The following is a 25,185-nucleotide window of genomic DNA, read 5'->3' on the forward strand; positions in this document are numbered from 1 at the left end:
TCCCATGCAGGGTGTATGGTATGGGGTGAGGTGTGCCATGCAGGGTGGTATGGTATGGGGTGCGGTGTGCCATGCAGGGTGTATTGTATGGGGTGCGGTGTGCCATGCAGGGTGTATGGTATGAGGTGCGGTATCCCATGCAGGGTGTATGGTATGGGGTGCGGTGTGCCATGCAGGGTGTATGGTATGGGGTGCGGTGTGCCATGCAGGGTGTATGGTATGGGGTGTGGGTATCCCATGCAGGGTGTATGGTATGGGGTGTGGTATCCCATGCAGGGTGTATGGTATGGGTGAGGTGTGCCATGCAGGGTGTATGGTATGGGGTGCGGCGTGCCATGCAGGGTGTATGGTATGGGGTGCGGCGTGCCATGCAGGGTGTATGATATGGGGTGCGGCGTGCCATGCAGGGTGTATGGTATGGGGTGTGGTATCCCATGCAGGGTGTATGGTATGGGGTGCGGCGTGCCATGCAGGGTGTATGGTATGGGGTGCGGTGTGTCATGCAGGGTGTATGGTATGGGGTGCGGTGTGCCATGCAGGGTGTATGGTATGGGGGTGCGGTGTGCCATGCAGGGTGTATGGTATGGGGTGCGGTGTGCCATGCAGGGTGTATGGTATGGGGTGCGGTGTGCCATGCAGGGTGTATGGTATGGGGTGTGGTATCCCATGCAGGGTGTATGGGTATGGGGTGTGGTATGCCATGCAGGGTGTATGGTATGGGGTGCGGTGTGCCATGCAGGGTGTATGGTATGGGGTGCGGTGTGCCATGCAGGGTGTATGGTATGGGGTGCGGTGTGCCATGCAGGGTGTATGGTATGGGGTGCGGTGTGCCATGCAGGGTGTATGGTATGGGGTGTGGTATCCCATGCAGGGTGTATGGTATGGGGTGTGGTATCCCATGCAGGGTGTATGGTATGGGGTGCGGCGTGCCATGCAGGGTGTATGGTATTGGGGTGTGGTTGTGCCATGCAGGGTGTATGGGTATGGGGTGTGGTATCCCATGCAGGGTGTATGGTATGGGGGTGTGGTATGCCATGCAGGGTGTATGGTATGGGGTGCGGTGTGCCATGCAGGGTGTATGGTATGGGGTGCGGTGTGCCATGCAGGGTGTATGGTATGGGGTGCGGTGTGCCATGCAGGGTGTATGGTATGGGGTGCGGTGTGCCATGCAGGGTGTATGGTATGGGGTGTGGTATCCCATGCAGGGTGTATGGTATGGGGTGTGGTATCCCATGCAGGGTGTATGGTATGGGGTGCGGTGTGCCATGCAGGGTGTATGGTATGGGGTGAGGTGTGCCATGCCAGGTGTATGGTATGGGGTGCGGTGTGCCATGCAGGGTGTATGGTATGGGGTGCGGTGTGCCATGCAGGGTGTATGGTATGAGGTGCGGTATCCCATGCAGGGTGTATGGTATGGGGTGAGGTGTGCCATGCAGGGTGTATGGTATGGGGTGCGGTGTGCCATGCAGGGTGTATGGTATGGGGTGCGGTGTGCCATGCAGGGTGTATGGTATGGGGTGTGGTATCCCATGCAGGGTGTATGGTATGGGGTGTGGTATCCCATGCAGGGTGTATGGTATGGGGTGAGGTGTGCCATGCAGGGTGTATGGTATGGGGTGCGGCGTGCCATGCAGGGTGTATGGTATGGGGTGCGGCGTGCCATGCAGGGTGTATGATATGGGGTGCGGCGTGCCATGCAGGGTGTATGGTATGGGGTGTGGTATCCCATGCAGGGTGTATGGTATGGGGGTGCGGCGTGCCATGCAGGGTGTATGGTATGGGGGTGCGGTGTGCCATGCAGGGTGTATGGTATGGGGTGAGGTGTGCCATGCAGGGTGTATGGTATGGGGTGCGGTGTGCCATGCAGGGTGTATGGTATGGGGTGCGGTGTGTGCCATGCAGGGTGTATGGTATGGGGTGCGGCGTGCCATGCGGGGTGTATGGTATGGGGTGCGGTATCCCATGCAGGGTGTATGGTATGGGGTGTGGTATCCCATGCAGGGTGTATGGTATGGGGTGTGTGGTATCCCATGCAGGGTGTATGGTATGGGGTGCGGTATCCCATGCAGGGTGTATGGTATGGGGTGCGGTGTGCCATGCAGGGTGTATGGTATGGGGTGTGGTATCCCATGCAGGGTGTATGGTATGGGGTGCGGTGTGCCATGCAGGGTGTATGGTATGGGGTGCGGTATGCCATGCAGGGTGTATGGTATGGGGTGCGGCGTGCCATGCGGGGTGTATGGTATGGGGTGCGGCGTGCCATGCAGGGTGTATGATATGGGGGTGCGGTGTGTGTTCAGTGTTTGTATCATTTATATTTTCCTAGAAAAAAATAAGAGGTTGCGCTAATACCTGTGTTCATCTATACAATGTCTACAGTGAAAATAATTGAGTCTTGACTGTAAATAAACCAGAAATTGTGGTGCAAAACATATTCATCAAATAAGACCATCAAAATTAATATCTTAGTGAGTCCATAAACACCAACAGAGCCCAGCTCTGTTGGTGTTTATGGACTCACTAAGATATTAATTTTGATGGTCTTATTTGATGAATATGTTTTGCACCACAATTTCTGGTTTATTTACAGTCAAGACTCAATTATTTTCACTGTAGACATTGTATAGATGAACACAGGTATTAGCGCAACCTCTTATTTTTTTCTTTCTTATTCACAATTGATGTTTGTTGTGGGGATTGCAGCTTTTCACATTATAGATTATTTTGGTATATCAGCGCGGTTTTTCCTAATTTCCCCATTTATATTTTCCTGTCTGTCTTACAGGAGTGAAGAGAAGAAGATTCCGTCCTATCAAACGTTTCCTCGCAAACCCTGCAAAGTTCTCCGCAACTGTCTGAGCGACCTCCACAAACAGCTAGACGAGAGTGAGGCCTCTGCTTACATCACCCCTCTGTGCCCGCCGATTGGTGCCCTCTGCTCTTAGCTGTGCCTGCTGCTAATGCTGCAATTGGTCTGTGTCACTGTAACTGGCTCTGTGCCCTCTGTCTGTGTCACTGCTCTGTGCCCGCTATCTCTGGTCTGTGTCACTGTTCTGTGCCCGCTGTCTCTGGTCTGTGTCACTGCTCTGTGCCCGCTGTCTCTGGTCTGTGTCACTGCTCTGTGCCCGCTATCTCTGGTCTGTGTCACTGCTCTGTGCCTGCTGTCTCTGGTCTGTGTCGCTGCTCTGTGCCCGCTTTCTCTGGTCTGTGTCACTGTTCTGTGCCCGCTGTCTCTGGTCTGTGTCACTGTTCTGTGCCCGCTGTCTCTGGTCTGTGTCACTGCTCTGTGCCCGCTGTCACTGGTCTGTGTCACTGCTCTGTGCCCGCTGTCACTGGTCTGTGTCACTGCTCTGTGCCCGCTGTCACTGGTCTGTGTCACTGCTCTGTGCCCGCTGTCTCTGGTCTGTGTCACTGCTCTGTGCCCGCTGTCTCTGGTCTGTGTCACTGCTCTGTGCCCGCTGTCTCTGGTCTGTGTCACTGCTCTGTGCCCGCTGTCTCTGGTCTGTGTCACTGCTTTGTTCCCGCTGTCTCTGGTCTGTGCCTGCTGTCTTTGCTCTGTGTCTCTGGTCTGTGCCCGCTGTCTTTGGTCTGTGTCTCTGGTCTGTGCCCGCTGTCTCTGGTCTGTGCCTGCTGTCTCTGGTCTGTGTCACTGCTCTGTGCCCGCTGTCTCTGGTCTGTGCCTGCTGTCTCTGGTCTGTGTCACTGCTCTGTGCCCGCTGTCTCTGGTCTGTGTCACTGCTCTGTGCCCGCTGTCTCTGGTCTGTGTCACTGCTCTGTGCCCGCTGTCTCTGGTCTGTGTCACTGCTCTGTGCCCGCTGTCTCTGGTCTGTGTCACTGCTCTGTGCCCGCTGTCTCTGGTCTGTGTCACTGCTCTGTGCCCGCTGTCTCTGGTCTGTGTCACTGCTCTGTGCCCGCTGTCTCTGGTCTGTGTCACTGCTCTGTGCCCGCTGTCTCTGGTCCGTGTCACTGTTCTGTGCCCCCTGTCTCTGGTCTGTGTCACTGCTTTGTGCCCGCTGTCTCTGGTCTGTGCCTGCTGTCTTTGGTCTGTGTCTCTGTTCTGTGCCCGCTGTCTCTGGTCTGTGTCTCTGGTCTGTGTCCGCTGTCTCTGGTCTGTGCCTGCTGTCTCTGGTCTGTGTCACTGCTCTGTGCCCGCTGTCACTGTCACTGCTTTGTGTGCCCACTGTCTGTGATATCTTTGGTCTAACTGTCCTGTGCCAGCAATCAACAATGATACAACACTGAACACACACCGCACCCCATACCATACACCCTGCATGGCACACCACACCCCATACCATACACCCTGCATGACACACCACACCCCATACCATACACCCTGCATGGCATACCACACCCCATACCATACACCCTGCATGGCACACCACACCCCATACCATACACCCTGCATGGCATACCGCACCCCGCACCATACACCCTGCATGGCATACTGCACCCCATACCATACACCCTGCATGGCACACCGCACCCCATACCATACACCCTGCATGGCACGCCGCACCCCATACCATACACCCTGCATGGCACACCGCACCCCATACCATACACCCTGCATGGCACGCCGCACCCCATACCATACACCCTGCATGGCACGCCGCACCCCATACCATACACCCTGCATGGCACGCCGCACCCCATACCATACACCCTGCATGGCACGCCGCACCCCATACCATACACCCTGCATGGCACGCCGCACCCCATACCATACACCCTGCATGGCACGCCGCACCCCATACCATACACCCTGCATGGCACGCCGCACCCCATACCATACACCCTGCATGGCACGCCGCACCCCATACCATACACCCTGCATGGCACGCCGCACCCCATACCATACACCCTGCATGGCACGCCGCACCCCATACCATACACCCTGCATGGCACGCCGCACCCCATACCATACACCCTGCATGGCACGCCGCACCCCATACCATACACCCTGCATGGCACGCCGCACCCCATACCATACACCCTGCATGGCACACCGCACCCCATACCATACACCCTGCATGGGATACCGCACCCCATACCATACACCCTGCATGGCACACCACACCCCATACCATACACCCTGCATGACACACCACACCCCATACCATACACCCTGCATGGCATACCGCACCCCATACCATACACCCTGCATGGCACACCACACCCCATACCATACACCCTGCATGGCATACCACACCCCATACCATACACCCTGCATGGCACACCACACCCCATACCATACACCCTGCATGGCATACCGCACCCCGCACCATACACCCTGCATGGCATACTGCACCCCATACCATACACCCTGCATGGCACACCGCACCCCATACCATACACCCTGCATGGCACGCCGCACCCCATACCATACACCCTGCATGGCACACCGCACCCCATACCATACACCCTGCATGGCACGCCGCACCCCATACCATACACCCTGCATGGCACGCCGCACCCCATACCATACACCCTGCATGGCACGCCGCACCCCATACCATACACCCTGCATGGCACGCCGCACCCCATACCATACACCCTGCATGGCACGCCGCACCCCATACCATACACCCTGCATGGCACGCCGCACCCCATACCATACACCCTGCATGGCACGCCGCACCCCATACCATACACCCTGCATGGCACGCCGCACCCCATACCATACACCCTGCATGGCACGCCGCACCCCATACCATACACCCTGCATGGCACGCCGCACCCCATACCATACACCCTGCATGGCACACCGCACCCCATACCATACACCCTGCATGGGATACCGCACCCCATACCATACACCCTGCATGGCACACCGCACCCCATACCATACACCCTGCATGGCATGCCGCACCCCACACCATACACCCTGCATGGCATACCGCACCCCATACCATACACCCTGCATGGCATACCGGACCCCACACCATACACCCTGCATGGCATACCGCACCCCATACCATACACCCTGCATGACACACCGCACCTCATACCATACACCCTGCATGGCATACCGAACCCCATACCATACACCCTGCATGGCATACCGCACCCCATACCATACACCCTGCATGGCACACCGCACCCCATACCATACACTCTGCATGGGATACCACACCCCATACCATACACCCTGCATGGCACACCGCACCCCATACCATACACCCTGCATGGGATACCACACCCCATACCATACACCCTGCATGGCACACCGCACCCCATACCATACACTCTGCATGGGATACCACACCCCATACCATACACCCTGCATGGCATACCGGACCCCACACCATACACCCTGCATGACACACCGCACCCCATACCATACACCCTGCATGGCACACCGCACCCCATACCATACACCTTGCATGGCACACCGCACCCCATACCATACACCCAGCATGGCACACCGCACCCCATACCATACACCCTGCATGGCACACCGCACCCCATACCATACACCCTGCATGGCATGCCGCACCCCACACCATACACCCTGCATGGCATACCGCACCCCATACCATACACCCTGCATGGCATACCGGACCCCACACCATACACCCTGCATGGCATACCGCACCCCATACCATACACCCTGCATGACACACCGCACCTCATACCATACACCCTGCATGGCATACCGAACCCCATACCATACACCCTGCATGGCATACCGCACCCCATACCATACACCCTGCATGGCACACCGCACCCCATACCATACACTCTGCATGGCATACTGCACCCCATACCATACACCCTGCATGGCACACCGCACCCCATACCATACACCCTGCATGGCATGCCGCACCCCACACCATACACCCTGCATGGCATACCGCACCCCATACCATACACCCTGCATGGCATACCGGACCCCACACCATACACCCTGCATGGCATACCGCACCCCATACCATACACCCTGCATGACACACCGCACCTCATACCATACACCCTGCATGGCATACCGAACCCCATACCATACACCCTGCATGGCATACCGCACCCCATACCATACACCCTGCATGGCACACCGCACCCCATACCATACACCCTGCATGGCATACCGGACCCCACACCATACACCCTGCATGACACACCGCACCTCATACCATACACCCTGCATGGCACACCGCACCCCATACCATACACCTTGCATGGCACACCGCACCCCATACCATACACCCTGCATGGCACACCGCACCCCATACCATACACCCTGCATGGCACACCGCACCCCATACCATACACCCTGCATGGCACACCGCACCCCATACCATACACCCTGCATGGCTGTGTTTCTGGTCTGTGTCCCTGCATTGTGCCCTCTGTCACTGCCCTGTTTCCTGGCTGTCTGTGCCGTCTCTGATCTATGTCGCTGCACTGTGCCCTCTGTGCTGTCTCTGGTCTGTATCCCCGCACTGTGTCCCCCTGTCTGTGCCGTCTCTGATCTATGTCGCTGCACTGTGCCCTCTGTGCTGTCTCTGGTCTGTATCCCCGCACTGTGTCCCCCTGTCTGTGCTGTCTCTGATCGGGGTCTGCATTGTCTCTGCACTGTGCCCGCTGTTTGTGGCATCTCTGGTTTGTGTCCCTGAACATTATAAGCCCAAAACGCCTTTGGCTGCAGACTCATTGCCTCGCTGTGCCTAGTGGATATCGGGGCTCCCAGCCCAGGACCCCTCACAGCTCCCATTCCTATGGAGATAGTACTGGGGGGGTGCATTATACAGTGTTGTTGTATTATACACCAATTTTCCCTCCTGAGATCAGTTACAAAAGTCACTCAGCAAGTTTGGCAAGTTCCGTCTTTTATGGCTGTGCCAGGGAGATCTGTCTGAAATCCAGCCCACTTCACCCCGCCCCCCCCCCCCAAGAATTCAGAACCCCATCTTTTAATACACTCATTTGTTGTGATTCATTGTGTCCAGAATGTAAGTCTCTGAGGGTCCTCTTCATCTACCCCCCACAGTGTACAACAAGCCCATGGAGGAAGCATCTCTGGAGTTCCTGCTGAAGGATTACGATCTGATCTACGCCCGGCGGACGCAGCTGGAGCTGGATGTTCGAGCCTCGTTCCTCCGATTCATGGCCTGCCTCTTCAAAGGGTACCGATCCTACCTCCTGCCCATCACACAGGCGCCCTCCGAGCGAACGCGGGACTTCAGCAACCTCTTCAACGTGGAGGGTAAGAAGGAGGAGAAACCTCGCTCTTTGTTTTTCGGGAAGCAAACGATCCTAATATGGACAGTTACACCCACCGGGGGGGGTCACATTAACCCTTCGTAATGATTCCTTCCATGATACCATTCCAGAATAAGAGATTCCACTCATGATATCTTGGTTGTATTTTTTTCAACGCGTTTCGCAGGACAGAGCCTGCTTCTTCAGGTGGGTCAAAAAACCAACGGTCCTCAAAAGAGCCCCACAGTCAATAGAGCGATTTTTAATATGGTCATCAACGCTCCCAAGGTGCAATTACACAAACTCCAGGGAGTACGGCTCTAATACGTTCCAGCTACCACCCTTAGGATGGTGGCAGCTGGAGCGTATTAGAGCCGTACTCCCTGGATTGTCGGGCTCTTTTGAGGAACGTTGGCTTTTGGTCCACCCATCCATGTGGCTGGTTTGCCTTGCATCGGCTTTTACATATTTGTCTATGTTGTTGACAATTCTGACAGTTCTACATAAATAAGTTTTATCTTCCTGAAGAAGCAGGCTCTGTCCTGCGAAATGCGTTGAAGAATACAATCAAGACGTCACAAGTGGAATCTCCTATTCTGAAATTGCATCATGGAAAGAATCGTTACAAAGGCTTACATAGTTGCATAGTAGGTGAGGTTGAAAAAAGACACAAGTCCATCAAGTCCAACCTATGTGTGTGATTATATGTCATATTACCTTACATATCCCTGTATGTTGCGGTCATTCAGGTGATTAATAGTTTCTTGAAGCTATCAATGCTCCCCGCTGAGACCACCGCCTGTGGAAGGGAATTCCACATCCTTACCGCTCTTACAGTAAAGAACCCTCTATGTAGTTTAAGGTTAAACCTCTTTTCTTCTAATTGTAATGAGTGGCCACGAGTCTTATTAAACTCTCTTCTGCGAAAAAGTTTTATTCCTATTGTGGGGTCACCAGTACAGTATTTATATATTGTGGGGTCACCAGTCCGGTATTTATATATTGTGGGGTCACCAGTCCGGTATTTATATATTGTGGGGTCACCAGTACAGTATTTATATATTGTGGGGTCACCAGTCCGGTATTTATATATTGTGGGGTCACCAGTCCGGTATTTGTATATTGTGGGGTCACCAGTCCGGTATTTATATATTGTGGGGTCACCAGTCCGGTATTTATATATTGTGGGGTCACCAGTACTGTATTTGTATATTGAAATCATATCCCCTCTCAAGCGTCTCTTCTCCAGAGAGAATAAGTTCAGAGCTCACAACCTTTCCTCATAACTAAGATCCTCCAGACCCTTTATTAGCTTTGTTGCCCTTCTTTGTAGTCGCTCCATTTCCAGTACATCCTTCCTGAGGACTGGTGCCCAGAACTGGACAGCATACTCCAGGTGCGGCCGGACCAGAGTCTTGTAGAGCGGGAGAATTATCGTTTTATCTCTGGAGTTGATCCCCCTTTTTAATGCCAATATTCTGTTTGCTTTGTTAGCAGCAGCTTGGCATTGCATGCCATTGCTGAGCCTATCATCCACTATGACCCCCAGGTCCTTTTCCATCCTAGATCCCCCCCCAGAGGTTCTCCCCCCAGTCTATAGATTGCATTCAGATTTTTTCCACCCAAATGCATTATTTTACATTTTTCTACATTGAACCTCATTTGCCATGTAGTCGCCCCTCCCCCATTCATTTGTTCAGATCTTCTTGCAAGGTTTCCACATCCTGCGGAGAAGTTATTGCCCTGCTTAGCTTAGTATCGTCTGCAAATACAGAGATTGAACTGTTTATCCCATCCTCCAGGTCGTTTATGAACAAATTAAATAGGATTGGTCCCAGCACAGAACCCTGGGGAACCCCACTACCCACCCCTGACCATTCTGAGTACTCCCCATTTATCACCACCCTCTGAAAACGCCCTTGTAGCCAGTTTTCAATCCATGTACTCACCCTATGGTCCATGCCAACGGACCTTATTTTGTACAGTAAACGTTTATGGGGAACTGTGTCAAATGCTTTTCCAAAATCCAGATACACCACGTCTACGGGCCTTCCTTTATCTAGATGGCAACTCACCTCCTCATAGAAGGTTAATAGATTGGTTTGGCAAGAACGATTCTTCATGAATCCATGCTGATTACTGCTAATGATATCGTTCTTATTAGTAAAATCTTGTATATAGTCCCTTATCATCCCCTCCAAGAGTTTACATACTATTGATGTTAGGCTAACTGGTCTGTAATTATCAGGGATGTATTTTGGGCCCTTTTTAAATATTGGTGCTACATTGGCTTTTCTCCAATCAGCTGGTACCATTCCAGTCAGTTGACTGTCTGTAAAAATTAGGAACAATGGTCTGGCAATCACTTGACTGAGTTCCCTAAGTACCCTCAGATGCAAGCCATCTGGTCCCGGTGATTTATTAATGTTAAGTTTCTCAAGTCTAATTTTAATTCCGTCCTCTGTTAACCATGGAGGTGTTTCCTGTGATGTGTCATGAGGATAAACACTGCAGTTTTGGTTACTGAAGCCCCCCGATTCACTCGTGAAGACTGAGGAGAAGAATAAATTCAATACCTTCACCATCTCCCCATCCTTTGTAACCAGATGTCCTTCCTCATTCTTTATGGGGCCAATATGGTCTGTCCTCCCTTTTTTACTGTTTACATACTTAAAGAATTTCTTGGGATTTTTTTTGCTCTCCTCCGCTATGTGTCTTTCATGTTCTATCTTAGCCGTCCTAATTGCACCCTTACATTTCTTGTTGCATTCTTTATAAAGTCTGAATGCTGATGATGATCCCTCAACCTTGTATTTTTTGAAGGCCTTCTCCTTTGCTTTTATATGCATTTTTACATTGGAGTTAAGCCATCCAGGACTTTTGTTCACTCTTTTAAATTAATTTCCCAATGGGATACATTGGCTAATGCCCTTATTTAATATGCTCTTAAAGAAAACCCATCTCTCCTCCGTATTCTTTGTTCCTAATATTTTATCCCAATTTATATCTTCTAGCAAGGTTTGTAGTTTAGGGAAGTTGGCTCTTTTGAAATCCAGTGTCTTTGTATTCCCCTTATATTTCCTATTTGTGTGATTTATGCTGAAACGAATTGACCTGTGATCGCTGTTACCTAAATTGCCCCGTATTTCCACATCCGTGATCAGGTCTGTATTGTTGGTAATCAGTAGATCCAGTAATGTTTTATTTCTAGTTGGTGCGTCTACCATCTGACCTATAAAATTGTCCTGCAAGACATTTAGGAACTGGCGAGCCTTAAATGAATGCGCGGTTCCCTCCGCCCAGTCTATGTCTGGATAATTAAAATCCCCCATTATGATAACACTTCCCATCCTTGCTGCCAATCCAAATTGTGATAGGAGATCCGTCTCCACTTCCTCCCTCAGGTTAGGGGGCCTATAGCATACTCCCAGTATTATTTTCCCCTTAGCTTCATCCCTTTGGAGCTCTACCCATAAGGATTCCACCTCCTCTCTAGCCCCCTCAGTGATGTCATCTCTCACATTCACTTGTACATTATTCTTGATATATAGGCATACCCCTCCCCCTTTTTTACCCTCTCTATCCTTGCGGTATAGGGTATACCCTTGAATGTTTGCCAGCCAATCATGAGAGCTGTTGAACCAGGTCTCTGAAATTCCCACAAAATCCAAATCCTCCTCGTACAACAGTATCTCTAATTCACCCATCTTGTCTGCCATGCTCCTGGCATTGGTGAACAACACGCCACGTAGTTTAGACTGGTCGCATATTGTCCTCGTATTGGGTGTTCCGAGATTGCAACTAGGACTTGTGACTATACTTACCTCGGGTTTATGTAACCCCACAGTGTAACTGTCTTTTATGAGGTTTTTAAATTGTAGAATCTTTCACTATATGTACAGTGAGGGGAAAAAAAGTATTTGATCGGCTGCTGATTTTGTACGTTTGCCCACTGACAAAAAAATGATTAGTCTATAATTTAATGTTCGTTTATTATAACTAGTGAGAGACAGAACAACAAAAATATCCAGAAAAACACATTTCAAAAAAGTTATGAATCGATATTGTATTTTAATGAGTGAAATAAGTATAGTCCTCAGAATCGCCCCTCCTGGAGGTGAGCAAGCCGGGAGGTCTAGTAGAAGATATAGCAGGTAGTAATCAAGCACAAGCGTAGTCAGTAAAGAAGCCAAAGGTCGGTAACGAGTGGTTGCAGGTTGGGATTAAGCAGAAGAGCCTTTGAGGAACAAGCCAAAGGTTGGTAACAAACGGTTGCAGGTTGGGATTAAGCTGAAGAGTAGTTGAGGAACAAGCCAAAGGTCAGTAACGAGTGGTTGCAGGTTGGGATTAAGCAGAAGAGTAGTTGAGGAACAAGCCAAAGGTCGGTAACGAGTGGTTGCAGGTTGGGATTAAACAGAAGAGTAGTTGAGGAACAAGCTAAAGGTCGGTAACGAGTGGTAGTGTAGATAAGGACAGCAGCAGGTAGGCAAAGAAGCAAGATATCGGTTGGAGAGGGAACAATACTCTGGCAAACAGGAAGTGCAGAGACATGGCTTCCATCAGGAAGTTCACAGGAAAGAGCAAAGAGTTCAAGGTTCACAAGAGACAGGGCATGATTGTCCTAAGAGATCAGATATGGAGCTGTCCAACATCTCAGGTGGCACAGCGAGAAGAGCTACAGCCAGACACCAGAGGTCACAGGTTCAGATCCGGACCCTGACTGCCGGTCACCGTAAAAGCCAAGGTTAAGTTTGTTAAAGCAAATCAATGCACAGACAAGTCCGCCAGGTGCAACCATCTCTCTACGATTAAGCTCCCATAGGGTTAGTTGAACTTTGTGGACTTGTCTGTGCATTGATTTGCTTCAGTACACTTAACTTTGGCTTTTACATTGAGTGGCTTTTTCCCTCATTCTTCCGAGAATAGAGGCGATGAAGGTTCACAATTGTGGGGAGCCTTCTCCTGGTGCTGGGTGGCTGGAGAGATAAGTGAAGCCTGCAGCAGAACTTTATTTTATTTACACATGGAGGCTTCTCGCCCTTACCCCCTTACCCTCAACCTTCTAACTCTAACCCTCTAAACCTGATTCCCTAATCCTAAGACATGGAGAGTTTCTGAATGAAGAATGAGATGTTGCTCATCTGAGGGACCCTTGGAACCTTCTATAGAGTAGATGTACAGACAAGTTGGTTCTTAGGAAGAACGGTGGACAAGCTGTAGTAGGTGAGACCTGGACTGTAGACACATAGAGTAGAGTGAGTTATGTGAGGGAGATAGTTGACGTTTTAGTGGACAAGGACGAGGAGAGGATTACATCATGACACCATGAATGATACTATTGTTCATAGTTGTCAAATTTGATTAAAAAGGTTCATATATCGGCAACCTAGGAGGTGTCGGGTGTTAGGTGAAGAGGAATTGTTGGGCTCAGAAATTATGAATTGTTAAGAATTATTTACTTTTCAGGGTTCAAGAAGTCGAAGGACCGGGCTCACCAGAAATTCTACTCGCAGATGATGAAGACTCAGATGTTCACGCAGTTTATCGAAGACTGCTCCTTTGTTAATGAGAGGAACGCATCTCTGGAGTTTTTCGATAAATGCGTGGAGAAGGTAAAGACGTGTCGGCATGTTCCCCTTGGCCTTGGCCATCTGAACCCACCTCAAGCTATGATTTGAGTTGTACTTTGCTTTTTAGGTGCAGGTAGATGGGGAGAAGATGGAAGATCTGCATCTTGTAGAGCTGGACGAGTCTCACCGCAGTGAACATACTGTATTTATTATGCCTGCCGAGGAGCCACTGGACCCTCATGGCATAGAGCCACCAGCCCAATACAAGTGAGGATTTGTTTTTCCAAGTTGGTGCCCTCTTACTTTGTTGTCACAGGTGGGGGCCCGGGTCCACGGGAAGAAGGGCAGTCTGGGGGACCTCGGGAGCATAACTGAGGGTAGAGAGGCAGCAGCTGATACTTATGGTGAAGGGATGGGTCTTATGAAGATGCACTGGGAGCCACTAGATGACACCAGGCTCTATTGAGTGCACTGTAGTCACTAGATGACACAGGGGTTATTGGGTGTACTAGTTGCATTGGAGCCACTGGGTACACTGGGGTGCACTACGGTCACTAGATGACACTGGAATCACTGGGTGTACTATGCGCATTGGAGACATTGAGCGCATTGGAGCCACTGGGTACACAGGGTCCATTAGGGTCACTAGATGACACAGGGGTCACTGGGTGTACTAGGCGCATTGGAGCCACTAGGTGCACTGCGGTCACTAGATGACACTGGAGTCACTGGGTGTACTAGGCGCATTGGAGACATTGAGCGCATTGGAGCCACTGGGTACACAAAGGTGCACTAGGGTCACCAGGTGACACCGGAGTCCCTGGGTATTTGTAGGCACTGGGTATTCTAGGGTCACTAGATGACACTGGAGTAACTGGGCGTACTAGGCGCATTGAAGTCATTGAGCACGTTGGAGACACTGGGTACACTGGGGTGCACTAGGGTCACTAGATGACACAGAAGTCACCGGATGTACTAGGCACATTGAAGTCATTGAGCACATTGAAACCCCAGGGTGCACTAAGGTCACTAGATGGCACAGGGCTCACTGGGTGTACTAGGCTCATTGGAGACATTAAGCGCATTGGAGCCACTGGGTACACTGGGTGTACTAGGTGCATTGGGGCCACTGGGTATACTGGGGTGCACTAGAGTCATTAGATGACACAGGGGTCACTGGGTGTACTAGGCGCATTGGGGCCACTGGGTATACTGGGGTGCACTAGGGTCATTAGATGACACAGGGGTCACTGGGTGTACTAGGCGCATTGGGGCCACTGGGTATACTGGGGTGCACTAGGGTCATTAGATGACACAGGGGTCACTGGGTGTACTAGGCGCATTGGGGCCACTGGGTATACTGGGGTGCACTAGGGTCATTAGATGACACAGGGGTCACTGGGTCTACCAGGCACATTGGAGCCCCTGGGGTGCACTAGGGTTACTAGATGACACAGGGGTCACTGGGTGTACTAGGCTCATTGGAGACATTAAGCGCATTGGAGCCACTGGGTACACTGGGGTCACTAGATGACACAGGGGTCACTGGGTGTACTAGGCACATTGGGGCCACTTTGTGCATTGAAGTCAGTGGGCGCACTGGAGTCAGCTACGCTGGGCACATGGGAGTCAGTGAGTGCACTAATGTTACTGGAGCCACTGGGCACACTGGGGATAGTAAATGACGCAGGATGCTCTGGGGTGTATTTGGAGTGGCGGGGCACACAATGGTGCACTTGGAATCACTAGATGACACAGGGCATAGTGGGCATACAGGGGGGCACTGGGAGACAGAGGCGCACTGGAAACACTGAGGGAAATCTACCAAGGCCAGATAGAGGTTCCAATCCGCCTGCCTCTATCTAAAACAAGAAAGGCATTTTGGTTGGAGTTTCTCTTTAATTTTTATCCATTTCTCTTTCTCCGTCGCAGATATGAAACCTTCCCGGTTCTCCAGAGAGACCTATTTGAGCTTCCGCAAGATCTGCTGCTGGCGCCCCCTATCCAGTCAAAAACGAGCGCACCCAGCAGCCCTGCACCTCGCCGAACTAAGCAAGTAGGTGAAAGATTTATCTTGGGTTTATAACATTTTGTAAAGGAACATGTTCCTGTTATGCGCCCCCCCCCCCCCTTCCGCTGTATCAGGAGGGTGACAACACTTTGCGGAACCTACTACCTTGCAAATTCTATCCCATTATCTTGTTTTCTGCCTGCATTGCTCTGAGATCACCCACCTAGGGCTCTTCTTCTCTTATAGACCCGCTTTAGGTACCACTTCCATCATGCCCATCGGCTTAAAAAGTAGCAGCTTCCATTGGGAGCCTGATTTTAGCTTGAAGTCTAAACACAGAATTCTGGTTATTACACGGGCTAGGGAAAAAAAATGAATGTTTTTTTTGTGTCTGGCAGGAGATCAAGTCTGCCCAGCGGGTGGCCCAGATCTATTCTTCCATACCGGAGATGTGGGCAAAATGTCTTCTGGGACATTGCTACGGTTTGTGGTTCATCTATCTGCCCACCTTCGTCAGAGCCACCACCTCCAAGGTGCGAGCTCTGCAGACCGCCTACGATGCTCTGAAACAGATGGAGACGAAGAACGTGGTCCTCCCGGATGAGGTGAGCCGCTTTCAAAGTTTCAAATGCTTTAACTCAAATCTGATGAACCTCCCCCTATTATCCAAAGTTAACTCATTTGAGGTACTTTAGAAAATCAGAAATTTGGGGTGACGTGAGTCCCCATCGCTGTACCCAGAGACTTCGTATATGGTGAAGCCCATATTCACTTCTGTGTAATTCTCAGTTCGCGTTTCAAGGAAATACTGGAGACATGGAGTTATTGGAGGCATTGGGGTCACTGGTGAGCATGGGGACACAGTGTTGCTTGAAACACTGGAGCATTGGGTGTGCACAGGGGCACTGGGGTCGCTAAGGTGTACAGGGGGGCACAGAGTGGCTGAAGGCAGAGGACAGCTGGTGTCATTGTGTGACATAGGATGCTGTGGAGTCACTGGGAAGCACAGGGTCCTCTGGGGTCATGGGTGTTGCGAAATGCTCAGGGGTCACTGGGTAACACTGGGAGGAGCGCACAGGACTCCACAGAGCCACTGGAGTTACTGGAGACACAGGAGTCGCTGCATGCACTGGAACGCAGGGGTCGCTGGAGACACAGGAGCGCAGGGGTCGTTAGAGACACAGGGCAAAGAGTTACTAGATGTATGTATATGAGGAAAACGTACACGATGCTATGTGTGTAGATGTGTGTGTATATGAGGAAAACGTACACGCTGCTATGTGAAACCTCAGAAATTACAAACATCAAAGAATACATTTTATATTTATATTATATATATATTTTTTTTTTACTTGGACACTTTTTTGTTTTTCTTCATTTATTAATTTTTTTTGGACTTTAGTTATTTCATCCACTAGGTGTTATTCACTTTATTGAACAAGAGCACCATTATTCCTCGTTTTATTTGAAAGAGTTACTGGAGACACTGGGGTCACAGGGGAAAAGAGGCACTGGGGTCACTGAAAGGCACAGGAGGCGCATGGTCACTGAAGCACTGGGGTTACTGGAATGAACTGGAGACACAGGAGGGCTGGGGTTCCTGGAGACACAGGAGGGCTGCGGTTCCTGGAGACACAGGAGGGCTGCGGTTCCTGGAGACACAGGAGGGCAGAGGTTCCTGGAGACACAGGAGGGCAGGGGGTCACTGGAGACACAGCAGGGCAGATGGGCACTGGAGAAACAGCAGGGCAGGGGTCACTGGAGACACAGTTGCACTGGGGTCACTGGAGACACAGGAGCGCAGGGGTCACTGGAGACACAGGAGGGCAGGGGGTCAGTAGAGACACAGGAGGGCAGGGGGTCAGTAGAGACACAGGAGGGCAGGGGGTCAGTAGAGACACAGGAGGGCAGGGGGTTAGTAGAGACACAGGAGGACAGAGGTCACTGGAGACACAGGAGGGCAGGGGGTCAGTAGAGACACAGGAGGGCAAGGGTCAGTAGAGACACAGGGGGTCAGTAGAGACACAGGAGGGCAGGGCGTCAGTAGAGACACAGGGGGTCACTGCAGACACAGGAGGGCAGGGGGTGACTGGAGACACAGGAGGGCAGGGGGTCAGTAGAGACACAGGAGGGCTGGGGGTCACTGGAGACACAGGAGGGCAGGGGGTCAGTAGAGACACAGGAGGGCAGGGGGTGTCTGGAGACACAGGAGGGCAGGGGGTGACTGGAGACACAGGAGGGCAGGGGGTGACTGGAGACACAGGAGGGCAGGGGGTGACTGGAGACACAGGAGGGCAGGGGGTGACTGGAGACACAGGAGGGCAGGGGGTGACTGGAGACACAGGAGGGCAGGGGGTGACTGGAGACACAGGAGGGCAGGGGGTGACTGGAGACACAGGAGGGCAGGGGGTGACTGGAGACACAGGAGGGCAGGGGGTGACTGGAGACACAGGAGGGCAGGGGGTGACTGGAGACACAGGAGGGCAGGGGTGACTGGAGACACAGGAGGGCAGGGGGTCACTGGGAACACAGGAGGGCAGGGGTCACTGGGGACACAGGAGCACAGGGGGGTCACTGGAGACACAGAAGCACAGGGGGGTCACTGGAGACACAGGAGGGCAAGGGGTCACTGGAGACACAGGAGGGCAGGGGGTGACTGGAGACACAGGAGGGCAGGGGTGACTGGAGACACAGGAGGGCGGGGGGTCAGTAGAGACACAGGAGGGCAGGGGTCACTGGAGACACAGGAGAGGAGGGGTCACTGGAGACACAGGAGCACAGGGGGGTCACTGGAGACACAGGAGCACAGGGTGGTCACTGGAGACACAGGAGCACAGGGGGGTGACTGGAGACACAGGAGGGCAGGGGGTGACTGGAGACACAGGAGGGCGGGGGGTCAGTAGAGACACAGGAGGGCAGGGGTCACTGGAGACACTGGGGTGTAGGGGTCACTGGAGACACTGGGGTGTAGGGGTCACTGGAGACGCATGAGGGCAGGGGGTCACTGGAGACACAGGAGTGTAGGGGTCACTGGAGACGCAGGGGGTCACTGGAGAGACAGGAGAGGAGGGGTCACTGGAGAGACAGGAGGGCAGGGGTCACTGGAGACACAGGAGGGCGGGGGTCAGTAGAGACACAGGAGGGCAGGGGTCACTGGAGACACAGGAGGGCAGGGGTCACTGGAGACACAGGAGTGTAGGGGTCACTGGAGACCCAGGAGCGCAGGGGTCACTGGAGACCCAGGAGCGCAGGGGTCACTGGAGACCCAGGAGGGCAGGGGGTCACTGGAGACCCAGGAGGGCAGGGGGTCACTGGAGACCCAGGAGGGCAGGGGGTCACTGGAGACCCAGGAGGGCAGGGGTGACTGGAGACCCAGGAGGGCAGGGGTGACTGGAGACCCAGGAGCGCAGGGGGTGACTGGAGACCCAGGAGGGCAGGGGTGACTGGAGACCCAGGAGGGCAGGGGTGACTGGAGACCCAGGAGGGCAGGGGTGACTGGAGACCCAGGAGGGCAGGGGTGACTGGAGACCCAGGAGCGCAGGGGTGACTGGAGACCCAGGAGGGCAGGGGTGACTGGAGACCCAGGAGGGCAGGGGTGACTGGAGACCCAGGAGGGCAGGGGTGACTGGAGACCCAGGAGGGCAGGGGTGACTGGAGACCCAGGAGCGCAGGGGTGACTGGAGACCCAGGAGCGCAGGGGTGACTGGAGACCCAGGAGCGCAGGGGGTGACTGGAGACCCAGGAGGGCAGGGGGTGACTGGAGACCCAGGAACGCAGGGGTGACTGGAGACCCAGGAGCGCAGGGGTGACTGGAGACCCAGGAGCGCAGGGGTGACTGGAGACCCAGGAGGGCAGGGGGTGACTGGAGACCCAGGAGGGCAGGGGGTGACTGGAGACCCAGGAGGGCAGGGGGTGACTGGAGACCCAGGAGCGCAGGGGGTGACTGGAGACACAGGAACGCAGGGGTCACTGGAGACCCAGGAGCGCAGGGGTCACTGGAGACCCAGGAGGGCAGGGGTCACTGGAGACCCAGGAGGGCAGGGGTCACTGGAGACCCAGGAGGGCAGGGGTCACTGGAGACCCAGGAGGGCAGGGGGTCACTGGAGACCCAGGAGAGGAGGAGTCACTGGAGACACAGGAGGGCAGGGGTCACTGGAGACACAGGAGGGCAGGGGGTCACTGGAGACACAGGAGGGCAGGGGGTCACTGGAGACCCAGGAGGGCAGGGGGTCACTGGAGACCCAGGAGGGCAGGGGGTCACTGGAGACCCAGGAGGGCAGGGGGTCACTGGAGACCCAGGAGGGCAGGGGGTCACTGGAGACCCAGGAGGGCAGGGGTCACTGGAGACACAGGAGGGCAAGGGTCACTGGAGACACAAGGGGTTCAGATTAGACATAGCAATGCATTATTGGAATGATGAGCCATGTACAATTTGAAGCTGGTGCCAGTCTGGTGAGCTGTCTCCTGATTGGCTGCAGTGCTAGGCAGGAGACTTAGGCCTGGATCACAGAACAGGTGAGCTCTTCATAAAACATCTGAGTAAAATGAAAAAACCTCAAGCAAAACTTCCACCCACCGTCCGCTCCGTGTACAATGACGTATTATTTGTTTTATGTATCAACTGCAACGTTCAGCTAATAAATTTAGGAAGGTCATTAAACGCGGTGCCCACCAAGACCCCCCCCTAGTGCAGCCATTTTTTTTTTTCTTTATTACTTTATATATTTTTTCCCCATGGGTCTTTTTTGTAAGTTTTACTGCCGCCAGATGTTTCCTGACCTGACATCCTTCCCTTCAGGTCTGTTACCGCATCCTGATGCAGCTTTGCGGTCAGTACGGGGAGCCGGTGTTGGCTGTTCGTGTGATGCTGGAGATGCGGAAGGCCGGGATCGTCCCCAACGCCATCACCTACGGTTACTATAATAAGGTACCGCGTGCCGGGCTGCGTCCCGCAATGTTTCCTCCATGGTGGGCGGTAACTGAATCTTCTGTGTCTGTCACAGGCTGTGCTGGAAAGCAAATGGCCGTCCAGTAACCAGGGCGGGAGACTACGCTGGGCCAAACTGAGGAACGTGGTTCTGGGGGCCGCCCAGTTCCGTCAGCCGCTTCGGGAGAGGCATCCCAGCTCTCAGTGCGAGGCACAAAGCGAGGAACCATCGGTCAGCGGGTCAAAAGGTGAGAGTTGGAAGAGAAGGGCCACCAAGCTCCTGTAAATGACACAGCACCCTGCATCGAGCGTTCTATAAAAGAACGCATCCTAGGCATCCCTTTAGACATGCATGCTGGCCACAGGGTACTGCTGACTTTAGCTGTGCAATCTGCTGATCATTGCTTGATTACACTCTTAATAGAGTGATCAGCAGATTCGCAGCTAATGTGCACCAATATATACATTGCACGTTCTATCTATAGTACCATGCGTCTCTTTTATGGACAGCTCTAATAATGTTTTGCTCCTGCCTTTACAGATCAATGGAAGCTCAGAAGCACCACCATTGACCTGACTCCTCGCCTTAACCTTCTGCGCCAGACCACCTGGGCCGGACACACTAGCCAAATGTCTGAAGACGGCTCGGCAGGGAAACTGGTTAAGAGTTGGAGCGTCAGTTGTACCCAGAGCGATACCTGTATGCTGGAAATGGGAGTGGCGCGCAGTAAGTCAAAATGAGATGGGTAGCCACCTTCTAGTTTTTCAGAAGACCCTCCCTCTGGGTAGCCACCTTCCTGTTCTAATATCTCTGAAGACATTCCCTTTAGGTAGCCACCTTTCTCTTCTAGTTTCTCGGAAGATATTCACTCTGGGTGGCCACCTTCCTCTTTTAGTTTCTCTGAAGACATTCCCTCTGGGTGGCCACCTTCCTCTTTTAGTTTCTCTGAAGACACTCCTCTGGGTAGGCCACCTACTCTTCTAGTTTCTCTGAAGACATTCCCTCTGGGTAGGCCACCTTCCTCTTCTAGTTTCTCAGAAGACCTTCCCTCTGGGTAACCACCTTCCTGTAATAGTTTCCCTCAGGACGTTTCCTCTGGGTTAGCCACCTTTCTGTTCTAGTTTCTCTGAAGACGTTCCCTCTGGGTAGCCACCTTCCTGTTCTAGTTTCTCTATAGACGTTCCCTCTGGGTTAGCCACCTTTCTGTTCTAGTTTCTCTGAAGACAATCCCTCCTGGGTAGCCACCTTCCTGTTCTAGTTTCTCTGAAGACACTCCTCCTGGGTAGCTACCTTCCTGTTCTACTTTCTCTATAGACATTCCCTCTGGGTTAGCCACCTTTCTGTTCTAGTTTCTCTGAAGACGTTCCCTCTGGGTAGCCACCTTTCTGTTCTAGTTTCTCTGAAGACGTTCCCTCTGGGTTAGCCACCTTTCTGTTCTAGTTTCTCTGAAGACGTTCCCTCTGGGTTAGCCACCTTTCTGTTCTAGTTTCTCTGAAGACGTTCCCTCTGGGTAGCCACCTTCCTGTTCTAGTTTTTCTGAAGATACTCCTCTGGGTAGCCACCTTCCTGTTCTACTTTCTCTATAGACATTCCCTCTGGGTTAGCCACCTTTCTGTTCTAGTTTCTCTGAAGACATTCCCTCTGGGTTAGCCACCTTTCTGTTCTAGTTTCTCTGAAGACGTTCCCTCTGGGTAGCCACCTTCCTGTTCTAGTTTCTCTGAAGACGTTCCCTCTGGGTAGCCACCTTCCTGTTCTAGTTTCTCTATAGACGTTCCCTCTGGGTTAGCCACCTTTCTGTTCTAGTTTCTCTAAAGACGTTCCCTCTGGGTAGCCACCTTCCTGTTCTAGTTTCTCTGAAGACGTTCCCTCTGGGTAGCCACCTTCCTGTTCTAGTTTTTCTGAAGACACTCCTCTGGGTAGCCACCTTCGTGTTCTACTTTCTCTTTAGACATTCCCTCTGGGTTAGCCACCTTTCTGTTCTAGTTTCTCTGAAGACGTTCCCTCTGGGTAGCCACCTTCCTGTTCTAGTTTCTCTATAGACGTTCCCTCTGGGTTAGCCACCTTTCTGTTCTAGTTTCTCTGAAGACGTTCCCTCTGGGTAGCCACCTTCCTGTTCTAGTTTCTCTATAGACGTTCCCTCTGGGTTAGCCACCTTTCTGTTCTAGTTTCTCTGAAGACGTTCCCTCTGGGTAGCCACCTTCCTGTTCTAGTTTCTCTATAGATGATCCCTCTGGGTAGCCACCTTTCTGTTCTAGTTTCTCTATAGACATTCCCTCTGGGTAGCCACCTTTCTGTTCTAGTTTCTCTATAGACATTCCCTCTGGGTAGCCACCTTCCTCTTCTTCTAGTTTCTCTGAAGACCCTCTCTCTGGGTAGCCACCTTCCTGTTCTAGTTTCTCTGAAGACGTTCCCTCAGAGTAGCTATCTTCCTCTTTTAGTTTCTCTGAAGACACTCCCTCTGGGTAGCCACCTTCCCTACATGTCTAGTTTAGGAGGTTAGGTTATGGAAGCGTTTAGTGAAAGATCTTTCGCTAACCCAGCCTTCTCCCTATGTTATCTTCTCTGTATCCCTAAAATCCACCTTCTCTGTTCTTTCCCAGTGATGGAGGATCTGGAGGTAGAGAGGGGCAATACAAGGTTGGACATCAGCCCCTCGCTAAGATCGTCCAGTAGGAGGACCTGCGGGACGCCCCTCATGCTCCAACCCTCGGAAAATGGAAGCTTGTCCAACGTCAGTTTCCTGACAGACGGGACCGGCAGTGAGACGGTGACATCAGAGGAGTCTGAGCTCATCATGACCGAGAGTTCCTCAGAAGCCCTGGCCAGTCGGAGCCGCAGTGAGGACGAGGGATCCACCCACTCCAGGGACGCTTCCAGGAGGCGGAATCTGGCTGGGAAGATCCAGCAGCTGCTCACACCCTCCAGAAAGCCTTCCAGGTCCTCCATCTTTAGGAGGAGCGGACAGTTGGGAGAGACCCCATCGCCGTTGGCTGATCATCGGCTTAGCCGGAGGAGCCAGAAGCAGAGTACCAGAAGACCCGAGTCCATCGCTTCTGAGGTGAGGGGACCCTGTGTGGTGTGTGGGCTAAAGACTGGGAATTCTTCTTCATGTCCAAAGGATGGAGGAAGTACTCTGGTGGGATCACAGGATTGAGAACATACATGTCACCAACGGTGTGGCCTGGTCACCTCCTGAGTGAAGGAGCAGCAGAACACCAATAGGGTCATCTCTCTGCTCTCTTCCCCTGTCAGCATGTTCATACAGTAGAAGAGGAGCCTCCACACTTTCTAAACAAAGGGCCAGTTTAATGTCCTTCTGATTTTAGGGGGGCTGGACTGTGGCCAGTGGAAGTTTTAAAATACCCTGGCATTAGAGAGAATGAACAATGCCTCAAGCTCCAAGTGCCCCATCATTGGTGTCAGTGGGAGGAATAGTGTCCCATCATTGGTGTCAGTGGGAGGAATAGTGCCCCATCATTGGTGTCAGTGGTGGGAATAGTGCCCCGTCATTGGTGTCAGTAGGAGGAATAGTGTCCCATCGTTGGTGTCAGTGGGAGGAATAGTGCCCCATCATAGTTATCAGTGGGAGGAATAGTGCCCCATCATTGGTGTCAGTGGGAGGAATAGTGCCCCATCATTGGTATCAGTGGGAGGAATAGTGTCCCATCATTGGTGTCAGTGGGAGGAATAGTGCCCCATCATTGGTATCAGTGGTAGGAATAGTGTCCCATCATTGGTGTCAGTGGAAGGAATAGTGCCCCATCGTTGGTGTCAGTGGGAGGAATAGTGCCCCATCATAGTTATCAGTGGGAGGAATAGTGCCCCATCATTGGTGTCAGTGGGAGAAATAGTGCCCCATCATTGGTATCAGCGGGAGGAATAGTGTCCCATCATTGGTGTCAGTGGGAGGAATAGTGTCCCATCATTGGTGTCAGTGGGGGGAATAGTGTCCCATCATTGGTGTCAGTGGGAGGAATTGTGCCCCATCATTGGTGTCAGTGGGAGGAATAGTGCCCCATCATTGGTGTCAGTGGGAGGAATTGTGCCCCATCATTGGTGTCAGTGGGAGGAATTGTGCCCCATCATTGGTGTCAGTGGGAGGAATTGTGCCCCATCATTGGTGTCAGTGGGAGGAATAGTGTCCCCCATCATTGGTGTCAGTGGGAGGAATAGTGTCCCCCATCATTGGTGTCAGTGGGAGGAATAGTGCCCCATCATTGGTGTCAGTGGGAGGAATAGTGCCCCATTATTGGTGTCAGTGGGAGGAATAGTGTCCCCTATCATTGGTGTCAGTGGGAGGAATAGTGCCCCATCATTGGTGTCAGTGGGAGGAATAGTGCCCCATCATTGGTGTCAGTGGGAGGAATAGTGCCCCATCATTGGTGTCAGTGGGAGGAATAGTGTCCCCCATCATTGGTGTCAGTGGGAGGAATAGTGTCCCCCATCATTGGTGTCAGTGGGAGGAATAGTGTCC

General features: G+C 52.5%; 2 protein-coding genes across 3 annotated transcripts in view; one reads left to right on the forward strand and one right to left on the reverse strand.

Moving 5' to 3' along the window:
• ILF2 (interleukin enhancer binding factor 2) overlaps nucleotides 1-25,185 on the reverse strand; it is a 341,977-nt gene that overhangs the window by 247,812 nt on the left and 68,980 nt on the right.
• The window catches only part of DENND4B (DENN domain containing 4B), a gene marked incomplete at its 5' end in the record, with an annotated part of 29,069 nt that continues 6,669 nt past the window's right edge, over nucleotides 2,786-25,185 (forward strand). For both annotated transcript variants that reach the window (XM_073608657.1, XM_073608658.1), the window contains 10 exon segments: nucleotides 2,786-2,886; nucleotides 7,991-8,206; nucleotides 13,669-13,814; nucleotides 13,900-14,039; nucleotides 15,705-15,828; nucleotides 16,182-16,388; nucleotides 20,582-20,710; nucleotides 20,787-20,958; nucleotides 21,252-21,437; nucleotides 23,312-23,769. In XM_073608657.1, the coding sequence (XP_073464758.1) occupies nucleotides 2,786-2,886; nucleotides 7,991-8,206; nucleotides 13,669-13,814; nucleotides 13,900-14,039; nucleotides 15,705-15,828; nucleotides 16,182-16,388; nucleotides 20,582-20,710; nucleotides 20,787-20,958; nucleotides 21,252-21,437; nucleotides 23,312-23,769 (1,879 nt within the window).

Source organism: Aquarana catesbeiana, linkage group LG13 (assembly GCF_042186555.1).
Source record: "Aquarana catesbeiana isolate 2022-GZ linkage group LG13, ASM4218655v1, whole genome shotgun sequence".
Taxonomy (NCBI): domain Eukaryota; kingdom Metazoa; phylum Chordata; class Amphibia; order Anura; family Ranidae; genus Aquarana; species Aquarana catesbeiana.